The sequence below is a fragment of the Mixophyes fleayi genome, chromosome 9 (genome assembly GCF_038048845.1).
Source record: "Mixophyes fleayi isolate aMixFle1 chromosome 9, aMixFle1.hap1, whole genome shotgun sequence".
In the NCBI taxonomy this organism is placed as follows: domain Eukaryota; kingdom Metazoa; phylum Chordata; class Amphibia; order Anura; family Limnodynastidae; genus Mixophyes; species Mixophyes fleayi.
Genome location: NC_134410.1, coordinates 44,718,533 through 44,739,094, shown reverse-complemented (window position 1 = coordinate 44,739,094; position 20,562 = coordinate 44,718,533). Strand labels below are relative to the sequence as shown.

At 37.9% G+C, this 20,562-nt stretch overlaps 1 protein-coding gene across 6 annotated transcripts in view; it reads right to left on the bottom strand.

Moving 5' to 3' along the window:
• Positions 1–20,562, bottom strand: part of MTMR1 (myotubularin related protein 1) — a 50,474-nt gene that overhangs the window by 12,930 nt on the left and 16,982 nt on the right. For all 6 annotated transcript variants that reach the window (XM_075184249.1, XM_075184250.1, XM_075184254.1 and 3 more), the window contains 7 exons: positions 18,918–18,993; positions 16,716–16,810; positions 13,950–14,057; positions 12,831–12,932; positions 8,411–8,494; positions 5,007–5,156; positions 4,168–4,356 (listed from right to left, as the gene is read on the bottom strand). In XM_075184249.1, coding sequence (XP_075040350.1) covers positions 4,168–4,356; positions 5,007–5,156; positions 8,411–8,494; positions 12,831–12,932; positions 13,950–14,057; positions 16,716–16,810; positions 18,918–18,993 — 804 coding nt within the window. The remainder of the gene's footprint in view (positions 1–4,167; positions 4,357–5,006; positions 5,157–8,410; positions 8,495–12,830; positions 12,933–13,949; positions 14,058–16,715; positions 16,811–18,917; positions 18,994–20,562) is intronic.

The window sequence follows — 20,562 nt, the reverse complement described above, 5'->3', positions numbered from 1 at the left end:
TAATGGGATAACACCTATACAAAGCCTGCAAGATTTAGGAACACAAGTCACACTGGTTCGCTTGAAGTGAAAAGCTATAATTTTATTGACATCTGATATTTATTTTAGCATTCAAGAAGCATTAAGAGAATACAAGGCAATGGTTACATTGCACATTTTTTAGACAGTGCATTTATACTAAACAGACAATTAAAGATTCCTTCTGATTTTACAGTACTAACATCAAATTTCACCAACTACTGTTTCCTTAATGTAGACACTGAAAATGGCAATTATAGTGCAAGAACTTTAATTGGACCAATGATCATTACAATGATAGACAAGGAAATGACAGATTTAAAACACCCATTCAAGAAGTAACCAAAGACATCTTAATGGTTTGTAAAGTGGCTTACACCTAATGGGAAAAAGGGGTCGATTTAGCCCACACACCCAAATTTGTCAATTGTAGGGAAAGGCGTTTCCCCATTGTGACTGACTTAACACACATACTAATCTCAATAAGGTACATTTGTGTATTACATTCTGTAATATCGCTATATAATATCATATCTGAAGTTACAAGAGGTTCTTAGCGCACATTTACATCATGTTTATTTCAGGTCTATTATACAAATGTTTCTTATCGTGAATAGTTTGTCTTCAATGTCTACAGTATGCTCCTGTTCACTATTAAACAGCGCTGTAGAGTGGTCCTAGACCTCATGATCCTTCCATAGATTAATCAAAGAAAAAAGCAGTTACAACTTTTGCAACTTAATTAGACACAGATTCAAAACAGATGATTCCCAGAGCAATAAACAGTCCCTGAATTATAAGGATTCAGAGCCACAGAAATAGTGTACAAAACACAGTTTTATACTATTCAATTAAAAAGTAGTCCATAAACCAGCAATACAAATGGCAGCAAGAACTCAACTGGTTTCACTGGTCTTGCCAACTTTGCCAGGAGAACAAACTACTACAATCAAAGCATAGTGTTTTAGTTTATAACTGTGGGAATGGTCTGTAGGGAACAGCAGTGTAAGTTGCTAGGAGGTGCGACTGCTTTTCCATTTTCTGTGACTTTTAAAAGCACTAGATTGAAAAGTGTTCTATGTGTTCTTTTACAGGTCAACAAGTTGACCTATGACGCAATAAAATATATATTGGGGGACATTTATGAATGTGTTCTACAGGCAGTGTGTAGTAAATGCACATATAAATGCTTAATATAAAATTGTTTATATAATTACAAATGTATAGCATTCCTTACAGTAAGATAATAATTAGATTGCTAGTAGTTTTGTATGAAATCAATGTGAAAATTGTTACATGGTCAAGAATAATCTCTGTACTATATCTTTTAATTTATAGGTCAGTCATTTATATCTATATACACTTATGGAGATCAGTAAGTCAGTCAGGCTTTCGCTCTCAACACTCCACAGAGACTGCGCTGACTAAGGTTGTCAATGATCTGATCACAGCAAAAAATAATAACCATTACTCTCTTCTAATTCTCCTGGATCTCTCTGCTGCATTTGACACTGTTGACCACTCTATCCTCATACAAATACTACAATCCCTAGGTCTTGAAGGCACTGTCCTATCCTGGTTCTCATCCTACCTATCTAATTCCTCTTTCAGTGTTAATTTCTCTGGATCCACCTCTGCTCCGCTTCCTTTATCAGTTGGAGTACCCCAAGGCTTAGTCCTAGGTCCTCTGCTATTCTCTATCTACACCACTCTCTTGGAAAACTAATAAGCCCCTTTGGATTTCAGTATCATCTCTATGCGGATGATACACAAATCTATCTATCCTCTCCTGATCTTTCACCATCTGTGTTGTCTTGCGTTACTGACTGTCTTTCTGCCATTTCATCTTGGATGTCTTCTCGCCAACTCAGACTCAATCTTTCAAAAACTGAATTAATAATATTCCCACCCAATAACAGTAGCTTGCTGCCTGACATTTCTATTTCTGTTGATAACATGACCATAAATCCCACCCCGCAAGCTCGTTGCCTAGGTGTAATCCTTGATTCACAACTGTCATTTATTCCCCACATCAATTCTATATCTAAATCATGTTACATACACCTAAAGAACATTTCCAGAATACGCACATATCTGACACAAGACACCGCAAAAACATTAATTCATGCACTCATCATCTCCCGCATCGACTATTGCAATTCCCTCCTTACTGGTCTTCCCAAAGTCAGACTTGAACCCCTACAATCTATTTTGCACGCAGCGGCTAGATTGATTTTCCTTACAAACCGTTATTCCTCTGCTGAGCCACTCTGTCAGTCTCTACATTGGCTGCCTGTATTTCAACGAATCCAATAAAAAATTCTTCTACTAACATACAAGGCCCTCAACAAAATTGCACTGACATACATTTCCTCACTTGTCTCAAAATATCTCCCAACTCGACACATCCGTTCTGCACAAGATTTGTGTCTCTCTTCCACTCTCATCACATCCTCCCATTCTCGGTTACAGGACTTTTTTTCGGGCTGCACCCACTTTGTGGAATTCCCTCCCTCGCACATTAAGACTTTTCTCTAGTCTTCAAACCTTAAAGCGTTCACTGAAAACCCACCTTTTCAGACAAGGTTATGATATTCCTCAACCACCATCTTAATTTCCCTAGATTACCCTATTACCATCCTCTACACAGCTAACGCAAGACAACAACCCTCTGACCAACATTGCTGTGTGACTGATCACACAGCCCACTCAGTACTTTTACCTTTACATTCTAGCTGGTCCATTGTGCAAGATGATGTAGCACATGCCCTTGTGTTTCTAACTCCCATTGTTATATAGATTGTAAGCTTGCGAGGAGGGTTCTCTTACCTCTCTGTCTGTATGTATTAAACAGTATTGTCTTATCAATGTTTGTTCCCAATTGTAAAGCGCTACGGAATTTGCTGGCGCTATATAAATAAATGATGATGATGTTTATTCATTATTGTTTTTACAGACTAATCTCACATATGGCCTTTTAATATACATAATAGATATACATTTTAGTTTTCTAGCAGTGCTATATAAATAGCCCAATGTATGACTTTCCTATGTTACTGCTGAGGCATTGAGTGAAACAAGTATGGAATTGTTGGATAGGCTGCTGGAACACAAAGGGCTAGATTTACTAAGCTGCAGGTTTGAAAAAGTGGAGATGTTGCCTATAGCAACCAATCAGATTCTAGCTGTCATTTTGTAGAAGGCACTAAATAAATGACAGCTAAAATCGGATTGGTTACTATAGGCAACATCTCCACTCTTTCAAACCCGCAGCTTAGTAAATCTAGCCCAAAGTCAACTTCCGGTCTGAGTAGAGTCAGTGATACACAGAGATTTACTCCCAGCTGACTACTTACCTATTAGTACAGACACATTACAGAGAGTGTTGCTATACATTTGTAATTAAACTTATTTTACAATAACCCCAGAACTTTACTCTTCTGTATGGGGTATATTTACTAAACTGCGGGTTTGAAGAAGTGGAGATGTTGCCTATAGCAACCAATCAGTTTCTAGCTGTCATTTTGGAGAATGTACTGGAGTGTGCAGTTCCTGTTTGGATAGGAGACGCTGGGATTTTGCAATAAACCGCATGAAAAACACAGATTCCCTTTCTGAAAAGGAAAACCAGACATTTGTTTTCACTTTCTAACCTGAACCTATACTAGAAAAAGAACAATCTGATTGGTTGCATCTCCTTTTCTACATAGATACCCTTAGAACGCTTTTTATAAAAGTCCCCCATTATGCATTGAGATAGATGGAAAAGTTGGAACTATGTTCTTAAGAAATGCAAAAACAGTTATAAAGTAATTATCACAACAATGGTATTTTGCTTCAGTAATTAAATAGTAACTGACAGAAGCAAAATGATACATTTTCTGGATTTAGATGAACCTGAACTCTGATATCTGTAGCGTTTTTTAATCCACAATTGCTTCCCTTGTTGTCCCCCTCACCTTGCCTCAAATGTGACAAACACTGCTCCCTTCAAGCTAGTCACCTTGTTGGTAAGTGCACACGTTCTACCATGCACTAGACACCCTCCGCCACGGGCCCACAGACAACGGGACCAAGGAACATTCAATGTTCCCGATGCAGTAAGGAGCTGTTGTGAGTACAGGAGAACAATCAGATTGCTGAAATTACCTTGTTAGTGTCAGCAACACTATTCTGCCTGGCATCAAAGATAATGAGTTTGTGTGACTGAGCATTTGCATCCATTATAGTCTGTAAGTACTTCTCATCCTCTTTACATCGCTTGTCATTGGGCCCAACTAAAGGCTGGCTGCACCGAGTTATTGTGGCCTGGCTCTCGGGGTGTATCCATGACAAAACCTGCAAACAAAAGCATGGTTAATACACTCGCTGCTCCTAGATTCACCAATCAAATCACTAATTGAGATCCCCTTCCCCCCCCCCAAAGGTTCGTTGTTCGGCTGTATCTAAAGGGGAGGGTGCTCTTCTTTACAAGGAGAGCATAGAAGTTGTGTAGAACATTTCCTGCGAGTGAACTAAGGAAACAAAACAGGAAATAACATGCTGTGATTATACACAAGCAGAGGTTCTCTACCATTACCTCGCTTGTCAATAAATCATTGTCATTGGGCCTGATTCATTAAGGATCTTAACTTGAGAAACTTCTTATTTCAGTGCCCTGGACAAAACCATGTTGCAATGCAAGGGGTGCAAATTAGCATTTGGCACATAAGTTAAATACTGACTGTTTTTTCATGAAGCACACAAATATCAACTTTAAATTTCAGTGTACAAATAAGCTATCAAGTATTTGTGTGCTTCATGAAAACACAGTCAGTATTTAACTTATGTGCAAAACAGAATGCTAATTTGCACCCCTTGCATTGTAACATGTCCAGGAGACTGAAAGAAGAAGTTTCTCAAGTTAAGATCCTTAATGAATCAGGCCCATAGTTATTTTCTTACAGTATCGCAAACATGAAAACATGATCAATGCAACGAGTGCTTACCGGAATACGTCCTTTGGCTCTAAAAGCTGCAACTCTGGCCACATCGTCGTCCACCACACTGGTGGGTATGACAAAGACTGCTGGGTATGTGTCGCACAGCTCGTAGGTACTATTAATTTTAGTGATTTTCCAGCTCTCATTCGGCAAACCCTAAATGGAAGCATTAAATAAATTATGAAAACACACAACAGATTTTATTATTTCGGTATTGGGCAGCACCTAGGGCTCAATTTCCGATATATAATAGAAAAATGGGATAATGTACTGAAGTAATGCTTTGCTAACAAGTGTTGCGCATTTTTTAGATAACATTCTTCTAATTTTTAGGAATGGATTGTGCACTTTTCCCCATTCCATGGTTGCTTGGCTACACCCATAATGTATGTTATTCTCTATAATCTCCTGCTCTGCTTAACCCTGCAACCCATTATATATCCTTCCTTTCTCTCTGCTCCACTTGTGTTTCTCTTAAACAGGCCGATATGCTAGGATTATCCCTTACCCACTAGCAGTTTGAAGCAATCCTTCATTGGATGGAGAAATGATGAAGATATCTGCACCTACCCATGAATGATTTATTCAAGGATAATAATGGTACACAAGTAACCTCAGAATGTATATGAATGCAAAGCAAAATCCATACCTAATACTGCCGTACTGTATATATTCTGCCCATTTTCTATTACACCTCATCCATGTACGTAAACAATAAATGCTATACATTCATTAAAGGTAATTAAGTGCAATATATTTTGAAGCACAGACAGAAGCTCTATAATGTATCTGATCAATACATTCTCAGGGGACATGATCTGAATACGAAAGACACTGAAAATGAATCATTAAGATGTTAACAAATGTGTTGCTGGCTGCATACGCAAGTCATGTAATCAATAAAAAATATAGATAGGGTGGGATAAGTGTAATTATCTGGGAAGGCATATATTTTTCACAGTACATCCATCACTCTCATATTTGCATATCCATGTTTATTGTGAACTGCGGCCTTTCATTTTATATACTTCGTATTAGGCATATAAACTAGATGCAGTACTGTCCTCTACTCTGTATCATCACAACAGACATACCTCAAGGGTTGCTCCACTCAAATTTAAAAAATAAAATAATATTTTGCACAATTGAAATAATGCTCAATAACATAAATGACTGGAGTAACTTCTGATACTTTAAACAGGGCTTTTACACAAAATCAGCAGCTGGAAGACCCATATCTGTTACTGCCATTTAGTAGACATGTTGTGTATATCTGACATTCTTAGTAGCACCTGTAGCCATGGAAACAAAACGTGGACTGCAATTATGGTTTCCATGTTGAAAAACGTTGCTAAGGGTGTCACATATTTACAACGTCTGTCAGCTCATTTTGGGTAGAAATTCTAGATAAAGTATTAGGAATTATTTCAGTATGCTGTCACTTTCATAATGCAATCATTTTTTAAGCATTTTATCCTTTACATGTGTTTTCCACAACACCCATATTCACAAGACTAGTACATGTAAGTTGTCCACTGAGCTCACTCTCTACCACAGGTCTTCACTCTACTGGGGACTTCTGCTAGAGAGCTGCTAGGAAGCGTCAGGATCTGATGCACTGGTAGAAAGGACAACCAGATCCTATTTGGATGGCTACGGTGCTCATCCAATCAGGAGCCAGCTGTCACTTCAATGTCTTGGTTCCATACTCTCTTGTGGCTCTCCTACAGCACCCTGCAGAGGTCCCTAGTACATACTTTGGCTGAGGACTAGCTTAAAAAGTTATGTTTGGTTTACCAAGGGCAATTAAAACACAGTAAACAGCCACCCTTCATTTGCATTCAATATTGAACACAATACATAGAACAATACATAATAAAAAGTGCTGTGATTTTCTTTACCTTTGATCGATTACATTTATTCACTTGTACAGTTATGCCAGAGGCTGGTGACGGCAAACCGACATATATTTTGCAGCAATAAAAATGCTAGTAAAATGCATTCAGAAAACGCCAGTGGGTATGAGGCCTAAGTCTTTTTCTTCTCGATGAAGTTCTACATGTTTGCTTTGTATACAATTAGCTATTTCTCTATGTTTGAAGCCAAATTCAAACTTCAGATATGGTGTCAAAGACATCAAAACAAAATATATATCACAGAAGGTTTCCTCCCCGTAGGGTCCCCGGATTACATCTCTGAGACTGGTGGTTTTTATTACTTATCCATAACCGCTTGTTTATTTTGCTATACCTGTGTTGATGTGTATGTATTGCCTCTTCCCTGCCCCCTACAAGCGGACCCTCCCTTCACCATGTGTTCCTTACTTTACTTTTTGTTTTCTCTGTACCCCTTAATTGAAAATCATAAAAACTATTGTTAGAGGGGAAAAAAAATAATACAAACCTCAGTATATTCTACCCATATAATTAATTGTAAAAAATGTTGCTGGCAAAGTGATCCATCTCTATACATCTCACGGGTGAAGTTTAATAATAAAGTGACATTAATATTGTTTAATGGTCACAGTATCCTTTAACTCCATCTAACGTACATTAACATGTTGTTTTCGCAGACCGTACAAAAATTAACCTTGCATATGACAGATTGTGTATTATAAAGCCACAAGACCTCTCAGTGACTTATAATATTAAGAGTAGATATTTCATATATACTGAAGTCCAATGCCAAGGATGTCAGCCAATCAGAAACACGTTCATCCTTTTCAGACTTTTGAGCGAATCAGGATTTCAAGTATGTTTGTAGGCGGTTTGTGCTTGCATACAGTACATGCAAGTTCATAACTTTGTTTAATTGTATGTCGTTTAGTACATTTTGTGTTGATGTGTGTATGACATATACATTTATACGATACATGGTAGCTGTGTATTTTCTTAAATAGGTGTTAACTGCATATACTATCAAATATATGTATTAGCTGTGTATATACGTGTATATCATTAAATATGTTTCAGCTGTACATTAAATATGTGTGTTAGACGCCCCGATTCTCAGTTTTGACTGCTCCACATAAAAGGAGATTTGTTTTTGTTGAGAAAGATTACTCTAATGAGATAAGCACTGAGATCGGATGTGGTCCTATACTTTTTAAGAAACAAAACACTTTCCACACACAGTGGACTGACTGACTGTGTAATAATAATAATAATAATAATAATAATAATAAAAAAAAACCCAAAACAAACAAAAAACACAAAACAAAAAAACACAAAACAGAAAAAACCAAAACAAAACTGTTCCCGATCCAAAAAAAAAAAGTTCACAATTGTTACAATGGATACTCTTAATAAGCATTTACTTTATGAAAAGCCAAGTAAGAATACAATTTAAGTTCTGATAGACAATGTCTAGAAAACAAAATTCTTACAGAGAATAAATAAGTCATACTTTACCTGTCTTTTGTATTCAGCTGCAGGGTCGTATACTTTCCATCCATTCACAGAGAATTTTTCTTTATAACTAAATGCAAAAAGGGGCTGGAGAAAAGGACATATTTCAAGACATTTTATTTTTTTAATTTACAAAAAACTTTACATACAAACAGAACGTTACAGAAGAAATCTAGTGCGCCAATTACAGTAGTTCAATTGTCTGCGGAGCATTTTAGGATTCTAACTGGCTGCCAAACCTGCTATAGCTTTAACAGCTTACAGCCAATAAAAGTCAACAGATGCTGCAACCAATATCAAGTATTTGCCCTGATACTGCAGCAAGCGTATTTCTAAAAAGGACCCCAATGCCAGATGACAACCCAATTAAAATCAATCAGTTCACTATTGGACATTGGTAAATGCAGTCAGAAGATGACCTTTATCTGTCTGTGTCCTGTCATCTTGTCACACCCACTGAAGCCAGAAGACATCTAGATCACGCACTGATCAACAAACCCTTGTCCAATGTTGTCACCTATGTGTGAGGCCAAATTAGACCCTGATGCTGTCAGTGCCAGAAGATTCAGCATTATGATTTTCATGTAACAGTCTGCTAAAAAAATGGGTCATATGATTAGAGTATATCATTGTAATAAATCACACACAAGATGATGCATATTTAATTTAAAAGCACACCTGCCAGCTTATATTACTGTATAATAGGACAATAAAAAAATTTCATAGCAGCTGTAATAATAATAATAAAATAATCACACTTTATTTTATTACTATGCAAAACAGGGAACCTATAGTTATCTGATAAGCACAAGTCTCCAGACTGCAAATGAATTGCAAAGTGTCAGCTTTATTCTATTCACAGAAAGGGAGAAGAACGGAGGGTAAAGTGCATGATACATAAAGAAAATACTTCTCAATAGATAGATCATTACAAGCAGCTTTATATACTTGCTATTATATACTCATAGAGGTTACAGAATTTGGTAGCAGTCTGAGCGTTCTTTGCTAGTACCCAACAAAACTAATACGGACTCTTTAGAATATCACAGACTACATTAGTAGCAGTTCAGAGCGTGTCCAAAATATGTGTAAAGGCTGGGACAGAAACTCCAGAACTTGGTACTCACCACCCTATCTCCATGAACTTATATAAAATGAGAACAATGGTTTTATAATAGTATTTCAAATTTCAGCAACCATAATGGCCAAGTATAGAAATGATACATTAGATGTTGTCTGCTGTATTTTAAATCTTCCAGTTCTAGAATGGAATTGGTGAGAAATGTTCCCATATAACCTCGGCCAAGATGAGACCATTAAATTACTCGCCGCATAAGTTTTATTTTGGTAAGGTAACACACAAACGAGCCAAGAAAATAGAACAAAAATGTGGAGGTGTTATGTGAACGAAACAGGGGGCCATCCAAGTGTTACCCTATCAGAAGAGGACAGTCACACAGTTTGAGCAATAAGAGCTCACACTTTAGAAACAAATTACCGAGGCACATTAAAGCTCCCCTGCTGAATTACACTCATGATGTTCCATCCACCCAGGATCATTTCAAAACTCTGAGTAAACATGTTTGTCAGCTTGTAAAGAACCAGATTCACCGCGGGGGTCTTAGGATGTTTCCAAAATTGCAGTATAGTTTTCCTGGCATTAAACAAGAGCAACTGAAGCAAATCACACTTGGCTGCAGTCAGAGGTCCAGTCACAGATATGCAGAGTAGATGCTGGATTATGTACATAGTGAACAACTTTTACACTCATTCTCTTGTTCTGTGTCATACAAGACACTTCATGGAGCAGAGGAAATGGTAAAGATTTCTCCCCGCAACACATTTCTACATGTGCAATAATATTTACCTGTCTCGTACATACGTAGGAGAACAGGTTATTAGAACGGACCTTGTCAAATCAGACTGCTCCTACATTAGTAGGATTGTGGTTCCAGACAGAGATGCACAGGGTGGAAACAGTGTAAGAAACTTCAGTTCAAAAGTCTCCTAAAATACTGCTCCTTCCAGCCGCATCCATGTCTTACATTGGACATGAGAGGGAGGGAACATTGGGACTGTCTATACTACATGCAGCAATTTATATGTCTGAAGTTTTACATTGGTCAAAGTGCCTCTACAAATGCTGTTTCCCACAGCCGTGCCAACCCGTTCCTCTGTAAGTATAAGGATGAGCGCTGATCTCCTAGAGAATTCAGTTCCTTTTGTGGGAAGGAATATTCTTATTATAGCGTAAGTATAAAAATACTTCTCATCAAATGCGCCTCATGAGAATAATAAAAAAAAAAGCCATCCTGCGGATAATATAGGGTGACTTCTAACTATCCGCACCTCATGAGGAAATGTATATAAAAGGGACAAATCTAATAAAAGAAATTGATTGGCCGGATGGTGTTATGTGACACTCGGGCCGGCTTTAAATGGCATCTGGAAAACCATTAGCAATACTCCTCTGATGAAACCGTGACTGATACGGAGAAACGCGTCAGCATATCTCTATCTGACTCTACGAACACATTAAGTCTGGCATTCTCTATCTATACCCCGGGGTATCAACATGCAATTCAAGTAAGTGGACTAAGTGGATAAAGCGGATCTATACGTCTATTGCCTCCGTGCAGATGTCTATACGGGCCATGAAGAGTGTATGATTGTTCAACAAAAATCATCTACTACTACTGATGCAGTTGGACTGTACGTTTATTTCATTTACACTTGGCCGTCGACTACATAGTAAGACCAGGATAGCGTCTTTTCCTTTGATTATAAGACTGCATACTTCCGCTTCATTATAGAAGATATCCACTTGTTCTAATATTGTTTCAGCGTATACTTACATGCCGATTGGGCTGCTGAATATTTGAAAAAGTTTAAGGGAATTCTTTTATGCCTACACAAAAGACTGCCTGTTATTTATCTATGGTATAAGATTCCCAGTGTCTTATTTACTGCAGCGGATATCTACATCTACTAATTCCATCTCCGGATGCATTCAATTGCTAGTCAATCTAACGCCTGAGAATGAGAATGCCAATCAGTGTGTAACATTTGTTATTAAGAGTTTTTCCACTGCGCCTGAAGTGCAGTTGGATCTATAGAGTAATACCTCGTATTTTATTTGTTTTATATATTTCATTCCAATGGAATAATAAATAATATTGTTGGAAACTGCGCCCCTTTTTTTCTCTTTTTATATGTTATATTGACAGTTTGGATATCTGTTTTAGGGAGCTGCGATCCATCATTATATGCCATTTTTTATGAATCTTAGCACCTGAGTAACCCTTGTGGTAATAAAAGACTTTTCTTACTCTTGCAGGGGATCTGCGGTCACTTGCTAATCCCAGACCACTGTCAAAAAATGCATTTTCGCCAACCCTTGACTCTCATGTAAATATTTGTTCCTGCAAAATGTAGTCTAGTTTTGGCATGCGGTTGATTTAAAGAGCATGATTGGTCCACTTCCGCATTTATCCAACCATCATTAAATGTGTAGATCAACTTGTCTCCCATAAAACCACTCAGAAAATATGTGCATGACAACACAACAGCATTTGCATTGTGGGGGTGAAATAAAACTTCAGCTATTAGAACATAGGTCGCTACAATTATTAGCCGCATGCTATCACCAGGATGGTGATAGCATGCGGCTAATAATTGTAGCTTTGGACAAGGGAATAATAATAAAATAAAAAATAAATAAATAAAATAAATAAAATATATAATATAATAAAAAAAACTAATGAGCAAATAAAATAAAGATGCTCATGAGAAGCAATAACTAAACAACTCAAAAGTGAAAATGGACTAAAAATAAACAACTAAAGGGCTCATTAGGACCTGCCCCCATAGAGTAATTAGATGGGGAAGGGGTCATAATGAGGAGGGAGCTGTAAGCGCAGAAGTACTCCATTCATCCAGGCATGGCTCCAGGGGGCAAAGATGCAATTTTAAAATCAACTCATTGAGCTGGGGGCTTCAGGATTTTGGGTTAATGTTGGTTTTGGTTACAGCTGAGGGGCAGAGTAGGATTGGGGTTGAAGCGCATACTCATAAGGTATCCCTACCCTTTACCACAACAAAATTAATTAGAGATGTGTTACTGCTTTTTTATCTTTAAAACACGAGGCAGTGATGTCTGTGCAATAGTAGGAGAAGGAGGAAGGGTTAGTGCAGCAACATTTGTGGCCCAAACATTATGCAAATACATCAACAGACCATAAACGAATCTACTATTTTAGGTATTTGTGTGATTTCATAGATTACTCCATGTATGCTTCAAATAGATGGGGTGAGAACCAGTGTTTAATGTAATGTTATCACTCCTCCGACACATCATTTCCAGAGTGTAACCCGTTATTGTAGGATCGGAGTGCATTATATCAGAGTCAATGACACTACTTACCATCCCATTAGAAGCAGGAAACGCATGTTTTATAAGATTTTCAAATATTTCCAGCTTGCTCTGCTCTTCCTGTTTGTATGCCAGCCGCATGTTCCTCATATCCTTCCAAAACATAAACAAAGGATTGTGTTACAAGGAGACGTACATTCTGGAGCTAAAGTGAAGTGTTATTGGTAAAACAGTAGCTGCAAATGCAAAGTTCAAGAATGCCATTGTTTGCGCATTCTATGTAAAATGATTACCTCTCATTTCCTCTTTAGCGACAGTCTCCCACCCTCTCTGTACAGAAACAGAATAGTCACTTACTGTGGAGTTGCCAAAACTACAGATTCTAAACATTAAAGCGTAACTCTACTAGACCATCATCTACGGCATGGCCTTAGCGAAACACAACTGGCATTATCCTGGTTTAAGTACAAGGAATTACGATGCAAGTGTTTGCCTGTCAACACAATTCTTCTCTTATAGCTTTACACTTCTTGCCTTTTACTATACGAATATAAACAGCTTTCAATGTTCAGTAAAACACAGAGAAGCATGTATTTGCCGGTAACGAATAGTCAAAGAAAGTGAAATAACCTAACCAATAAAATACAGCAAAAGCCTACAGTATTTAGTTCACTGCAGCAAGAAGATCATATTGGTTGCCATATCCTCCCTTGCATTTTAAGAAACAACAAGTTGGATGTATGAACTTCATACAGGAGGTGCGTTTCACATCACAATCTTCCCACAGCAGTTCAACAGGAGCCTCCCATCACTATTTTGTGCTGGTGAGGATCCCGTCCCTTCCACTATATAACTCCCAAACTGTGGCTCCTTGCTTGATTCCATTCACCTCCAAATACGATGATCATGCTACCGTCACATGCAGCCCTGTCCATATTTACTCAATCACACAAGTCAACAGGTGACTGCCTCCTAAAAAACCAGCATAAACAGCTCCCGAGATACTCAATGCTGTGCTGAACAAAGCGGATAACCTGATTGGCTACAGGTTTCTCTAGTCCTGCTCACTTCAAAACTGGTTATCAGTAAAAGTGCACAGGATAAATATGAATACTACAGGTACTCTAACTCTAGTTAAATGCAGAAAATATATGAAAGATCTCTAAATACCTTGCAAACAATTTCTATGCCGCAAGAATTATTTCCTTGGCTTTGCACTCCAATCTTCTCCACTCGGCTGATTACACCCAGGGGGACATCTAAGATAAAGGGAGGATCCTGTATAATAATATGAAGCAGAGATATAGGATTACTGCTAATCAATGTCCCTTTAAACAAGGTCAACAACAATGAAAATAAATTGCTTCCACATTTAAAAGCACAATAAAAAGCAATGAATCGAGCAACTACTTAATACATTTTACATCATGCTGGTTATATATAGCAGGGATCATATGTTAAAAAGTTTAGCCCATTGTCTGTTTTGCCTTTTCATAACTGTCCTATAGTGTTTTGCTTGAATAATACTCATCTTTAGAATACAGTATATCATCTATGGAAAACTAGAAAACCAACACTGCCACCTGCTGGAAGACTTTACTATGATATATCATGTGACGTAAGTACAGGCTTTCTTATGCACAACTGACTAGGGTCATAGCACCTACTCTATTGCTTGCTTAATAACTGGCAACACACCGGTATAAAGGAGGTAGGGTGTGAAGCTAAAGTCTCCTCTACAGGACATGGAGTTTATATGTTGAACTTGTTAATGAATGCATGCAAAAAAGACAGAGGGATAAGGTGAACGCAAATTGTGCTTCTTGTTTTTGGCGAAACACACCAAAAAACTATGCAAATTGCTTATAATGCTCAACTATATTTCGGATTGCAATAGCAGGCATTTATCTAATATACTCAATATATTTAATTGATGTAGCCAAAATATGGGTCCTTTTAGCAATCTACCAGTGAAAATTATACTCTCACAGGATGCAACCTTGCACTCTCTGCATTCCAAAGCAGCCCTTTACTCCCGTTTCACATATCAGATGGTTTAGAAGTCCAAGACACCTTTACTTTATAATTATCATTGTCTTCTAAGTGTATAGGAAAACACAGAAGACCTGATGAGAGGGAGTGAGTCATCACTCACTCTCACTGATCAGGTGTTCGCCCAAGTTTCATAATGGAATCCAGACATCTCAACATCGAAGCACCCAGCCGGAGAGAGAGAGAGGAGATGACATACCAAGTAGGTGAGATGGATGTCTCAGAGGAGGCAGAGTAATCATTAGAAGCAGGGGAGGGGTGGATATCATTTAATTACCAACTGATGAAAGCATAAAAGATGCCCATATTAAGTTATCAGAAAATAGATTACATAACAATAACATCTGTCTAGTGTGGTTACCAGAAACATACCAACCAGCTAGTCTCAGAGACTTTTTTTTTTACTTCCAAACTGCTACATGCATTGATCGCCCTGGGCCCAATTAAAATAGAGTGTATAGCCTGGGCTCACTAAACCTGGCAGAAGGAAACAGATCAGTCCAAAAACTAACAATCACCAAGGTGATGAGCTTATCACTTACAATCGTAGCCGAAAGCAGAAGGATAAAAACTGCTACTATGCAACACCTACTTAGGAGAAGGAAATGGAAACACAAGGCCTTCGGGCCAATATGCTCATCAATGGCAAAAAGTGAACACAAGATCCATTTTGGCACCCAGTGATACTATGACTGATAAAGGCAGATCGCTCAAAAATTTCTATTATCTTGCTAGAAGAGGTGCATGTCTTTTAGATGGGGGGAGGTCCCCCTAGTGAGTGCAGACATTGCACAACTAATAGAAGTGGCAAGGATATACAGGTCCTGTGGTCAGGAGCCAACCGGACTCACACAATGATTTCTCAAACCCTGGGAATACATGAACATAGAGGTTGGCTGATGAGGTTTGGTTATTGATACTTAAAGTTAATTTAGTTGAAATTAAGCTGCAGGGGTGCAGTATACACATATATTGATGCATATACATTTTGGTCATAGCTTGAGAGGCTGTGACAATTATATCTAACTTCAAAGCAGGGAATCATGGCTCCAATTATGGGGGTATATCCAATAACAACAGACACAGTGGAGAGGACAGGAGCAAGGGGGAGGTTCAGAACTACAGGAGGGAGAGAGGAGTTAGCTCCCATCAGGGGAGAGGAAAGTGAGCGCTCTACAAATCTACAGATTGAGTGTGTGGATTCCTATATCCTATATTTCAGTATTCATTGCTTACTTGTTATGTTGGGGATTGGCAAATTGTTCAGGTTCTAAATCTGCACAGGTGTTGGGATCTAGAAATGGGCACAAGAGAACAGAAGCCAATGTTGAAAGTGTCACTGTGCCCGACATTCCTATGTGACATCGCTGAGACCTGCAATCATGCAATGTATTTGGTAGGGTAGTGTGCCTAGGAAATAGTTACTGTGGAAGGATATTGGAAATGATAACTTGGCATGTATGCTTAGAATGGAGAATGGTTTGGAGCATACATTACAACTCCCAGGCATTGCGGGAGGGATACTACACAGAAGGAACTTACCAAAAGAGATAAGAACTAATGTAATAATCAAGATTAGATTAATGATAATTATAAGGGGTTACTGGGGGGAGACTCCTGGCAGGGATGGACGCCTAGCTACCTTTCAATCTTACTGTGAAATGATATTTTTCAGCCAACAAGTGGTAAGTAAAACAGCATCTCTATGAGACACGACAAGATGAACTACTGTTGCATAATTAAAGTTTTGCGACTAATTAAAGTTTGACACCCTGAAGCATCACCTCTTTCTTTAATGTGTATGGAAAGAAAGGTCAATAGAATATGTTTATAAAACAAGAAAACAAAACAAACTTTCCAGCCATTTATTTGATTAAGACTCACCCTTTCAACATTTTTGAAGTACATTTTGAAGTCTGTCACTGTTAACGTTCCACTGACTGCTCCCCAGAATGGACAGATATACATAACATCCTTAGCTGTGGAAAGAAATATATATTTATTTTTAGAAAAAACAAATAGCACCGTGGTTTTATTGGTACTGTGCTGGCCAAACATGTCTGCTAAATCTGTCTCCAATGATATAAAGTGTCAGAAGCAATAAAGGGTCAAATCGAAAACACTCAATGACACAAAATGCTTTATAAACTTTTTATACTAAGTGATAGTATGTTGCATTAGACACTTCATAATCATCATCAGCTATTTCTATTTAGCAGTGTATATAGAGCATATATATCATTTTTAAATTTAGGTTGGCAAATATAAAATCATATTGTCAGGATAGGGGGTAAAATGGTATGGAGAAAGGATCAAGATGGAAAATAGGGCAAGGTGGGAGGGATTGGGGGGAGTATTTGGAGGTGAAGTCACACATTCTCAGAAAATAGTTAAAAAAAAATATATATATATATATATATATATATATATATATATATATACACACCTTTTAGTACTGGATCAACTTGAATATTAGGGTAAGTGGGCAGAAAATAGGGAAGCACAAATTTCTGCAATAAAAGGCTGGCATAATAGAAGTCGATTTTGACACTATGTCATTGTTGGCTAACCTGCGACACTCCAGGTGTTGTAAAACTACAAGTCCCAGCATGCTTTGTCAATATATAGCAGCTTATTGCTGGAAGGGTATGCTGGGAATTGTAGTTTCACAACACCTGGAGTGTCACAGGTTAGCCAACACTGCACTATATAGTCAGAAAAAAAAAAAGTTCATGGGCAGCATGGTGGCTTAGTGGTTAGCACTTCTGGCTCACAGCACTGGGGTCATGAGTTCGATTCCCAACCATGGCCTTATCTGTGAGGAGTTTGTATGTTCACCCCGTGTTTGCGTGGGTTTCCTCCAGGTTCTCTGGTTTCCTCCCACACTCCAAAAACATACTGGTAGGTTAATTGGCTGCTATTAAATTGACCCAAGTCTCTCTCTCTTTGTGTCTATGTGTGTGTTAAGGAATTTAGACTGTAAGCCCCAATGGGGCAGGTTCTGATGTGAGTGAGCTCTCTGTACAGCGCTGCGGAATTAGTGGCGCTATATAAACAACTTATGGTGATGATGAAGTTCGGTTGAGGTAATTATTTTCCCAACACAATGGCTGGAGACACACTTGAAAAAGAGATTCTCCAGTCACTGCAGCCTGCAGAAAAGTGCCAGCTGGGCGCTTCCATGGAGGAGTTTTAAAAAAAAAAAAAAATTAAAAACATTTTCTAGCTAATAAAACTGCACTCAATCTTTTATCAATGCGGTGTCAGTCTACTTTCCCACATGTGATCCTCCCTATCCCACTCCATTTACATTTTGGCATTTGTTTTGTCTGTTAGTAATCTTTATGTTTGTTTGTGTCAAACACCTTTTATTTGGTCCTGAAGCCAATACTGTATGCACTGCATTCATCATTGTATTATTGTTTCTAGTACATTCTACACAAAATAAATAGAACAATGCTAAACAAGGCTAGTATGATGACCGAGATTGGCATTGTTTTATAGTCGCTGCTTTCTTAAGCAAATAATCTACCATGTTACTTTATACAGTTACCACTAGGGCAAGGCTCAGTTGCAGTGTATTGCTGATCTTTCACTTAGATAACAAGCAAAAATAACCGTACTCATAAAAATTCGACCTCCGACAATAAAGGAATGGTTCACCAGGAATGAATACTATCGAAGCATGGATGAAATCATTCTCTCCTCAAATGACAAATTTGGTGATTATTGTGCAACATGGTACAGTTGGTTGAACTTCACTGACTCTGAGCTGTATAAGTCCATACAAATTTCTTTATCTTAAATTGTTTGATTATTAAATGTGTATAAGTCTGAATATGTTGGACCCGTGTGTATGCTACGAGTGGCTTTCAATAAAAAATGTTTTTTATAAAAAAAAATAAAGAAAGAATATATATTCAATAGAATCAAATCCTAGAGCCTAGTAACATAATTCCACATAAAAAAAAAATCTGTTACATTCACATAGATTATATATAAAGTTATAATAGGAAAAACAACATAAAAATGTGAGAACAATTCTATTTCATCACATATATGATACAATGTGTGGCTTCCACTCACCAATGGCCTTGATAGACTCTCCAGGAAACAGTTGTGCCTCTTCCATCTGTGCCAGCTTGTTCCCATCTCTCAGAGCCTGGCAATAAAGAACAATACATGGAGTCATCCCCCCACCTCTGCTGACATTCTATCAGAGCCTCTCTCGGGTACGTGGAGTGTATCTGCCCACTAGTGAATATGGCAGTAATAAGAACACAGACTTGGTGGGCTCCATTCAGTCTACATCATTTCATCTCATCTATAATAGATTCATTTTTCATGAAGGGTTTTTGGAAAAATTCTCCATCATGCCAATGCCAAGTTACCAGGGCAGACACCGATTACTGACGCATTATGCAAAATTGCTAAGCAACTTTCTTCGATAAAGTGAGCATATACCAGTGTTGGCTAACCAGCGACACTCCAGGTGTTGTGAAACTAAAAGTCCCAGCATGCTTTGCCAATATATAGCTGATTATTGCTGGAAGGGCATGCTGGGACTTGTAGTTTCACAACACCTGGAGTGTCATAGGTTAGCCAACACTGGCATATACATAAGTATCAATAGACATGTTTGTGTTAACTACACCTTCCAGCAGGAGGTGATGCACATAAACAATGTAATGGTTTCATACACTACGGCACAGGAGTATAAATCAATACAATCCTTAGTTCTGTAGCTTGAATGAAGCCCAAATAAAACCATACAGGCATATTAAACACTCGTATACAGTCAATAAAGTGAGATTTTTACTGTAAAGTTTTAAATATTGAAGTTTGCCTTGCATTGCGTACACAAGTTTCATTAGATTACCACCAATGTTCCACTGGTTACCTCAACAGAATGGTCAGTATAGGTCTCACTGTTGGAACCACACTACTGTAGAGGTGAATGGCTTCAGCTATGGTTTCTTCTCTCTTAAAGAGTAAGTAACGACATTTACCTAGGAACGCCTCCTACTCAGCTGCTCTATAGAAGATAGCCAGGAGTAGTAGGACTCCTACAGATGGACTTGGGGATTTCAGGCTGGAAGCCATGGGCACAAAAGGTATACATTTATAAATATAAATAGAACTATGCATGTTTCCAACAGAATAAATTGCTTTGTCCAATAGCCCTGAATATGCCATCGTGGCCATGTAAAAAAAAAAATTAAAAATGATATTTCTTAGGGCTTTTTAATTATGAAATAAGCAAAATTACTTTAAAAATCTCACGGTAAAGATTGTATCACTAAGATAGCAGGCAAAGCTAGAACACTTTCTTATTTACAACAGCTAAGAAAACTACACACAGTAAATGGCAACAAACAATTGCAAGTTATATGACAATTTACAGTTAGCACAAGTCAATTTATTTACTTTAAGCAAATACAGCATCCATAATGAATTATAAGCACAATATATAAGTATTTCCAATAACACACTGCACAAAATATAGGACATTGATGCCAGAACAAATTTCACATTTTTTTCTATCTCTAGCCCATGCAAGTGAATGTCAGTATTGTTTTTCCCCACAACTGACAAGGCTTCCTTTTGTAGCACATACAAAAAAATATTTTGTGGCCACTATAAAAGGGAAGGAGGCCCTAAATATGGGGGGAAAAAAAACCCACACCATGGGGTATATTTACTAAACTGTGGGTTTGAAAATGTGGAGATG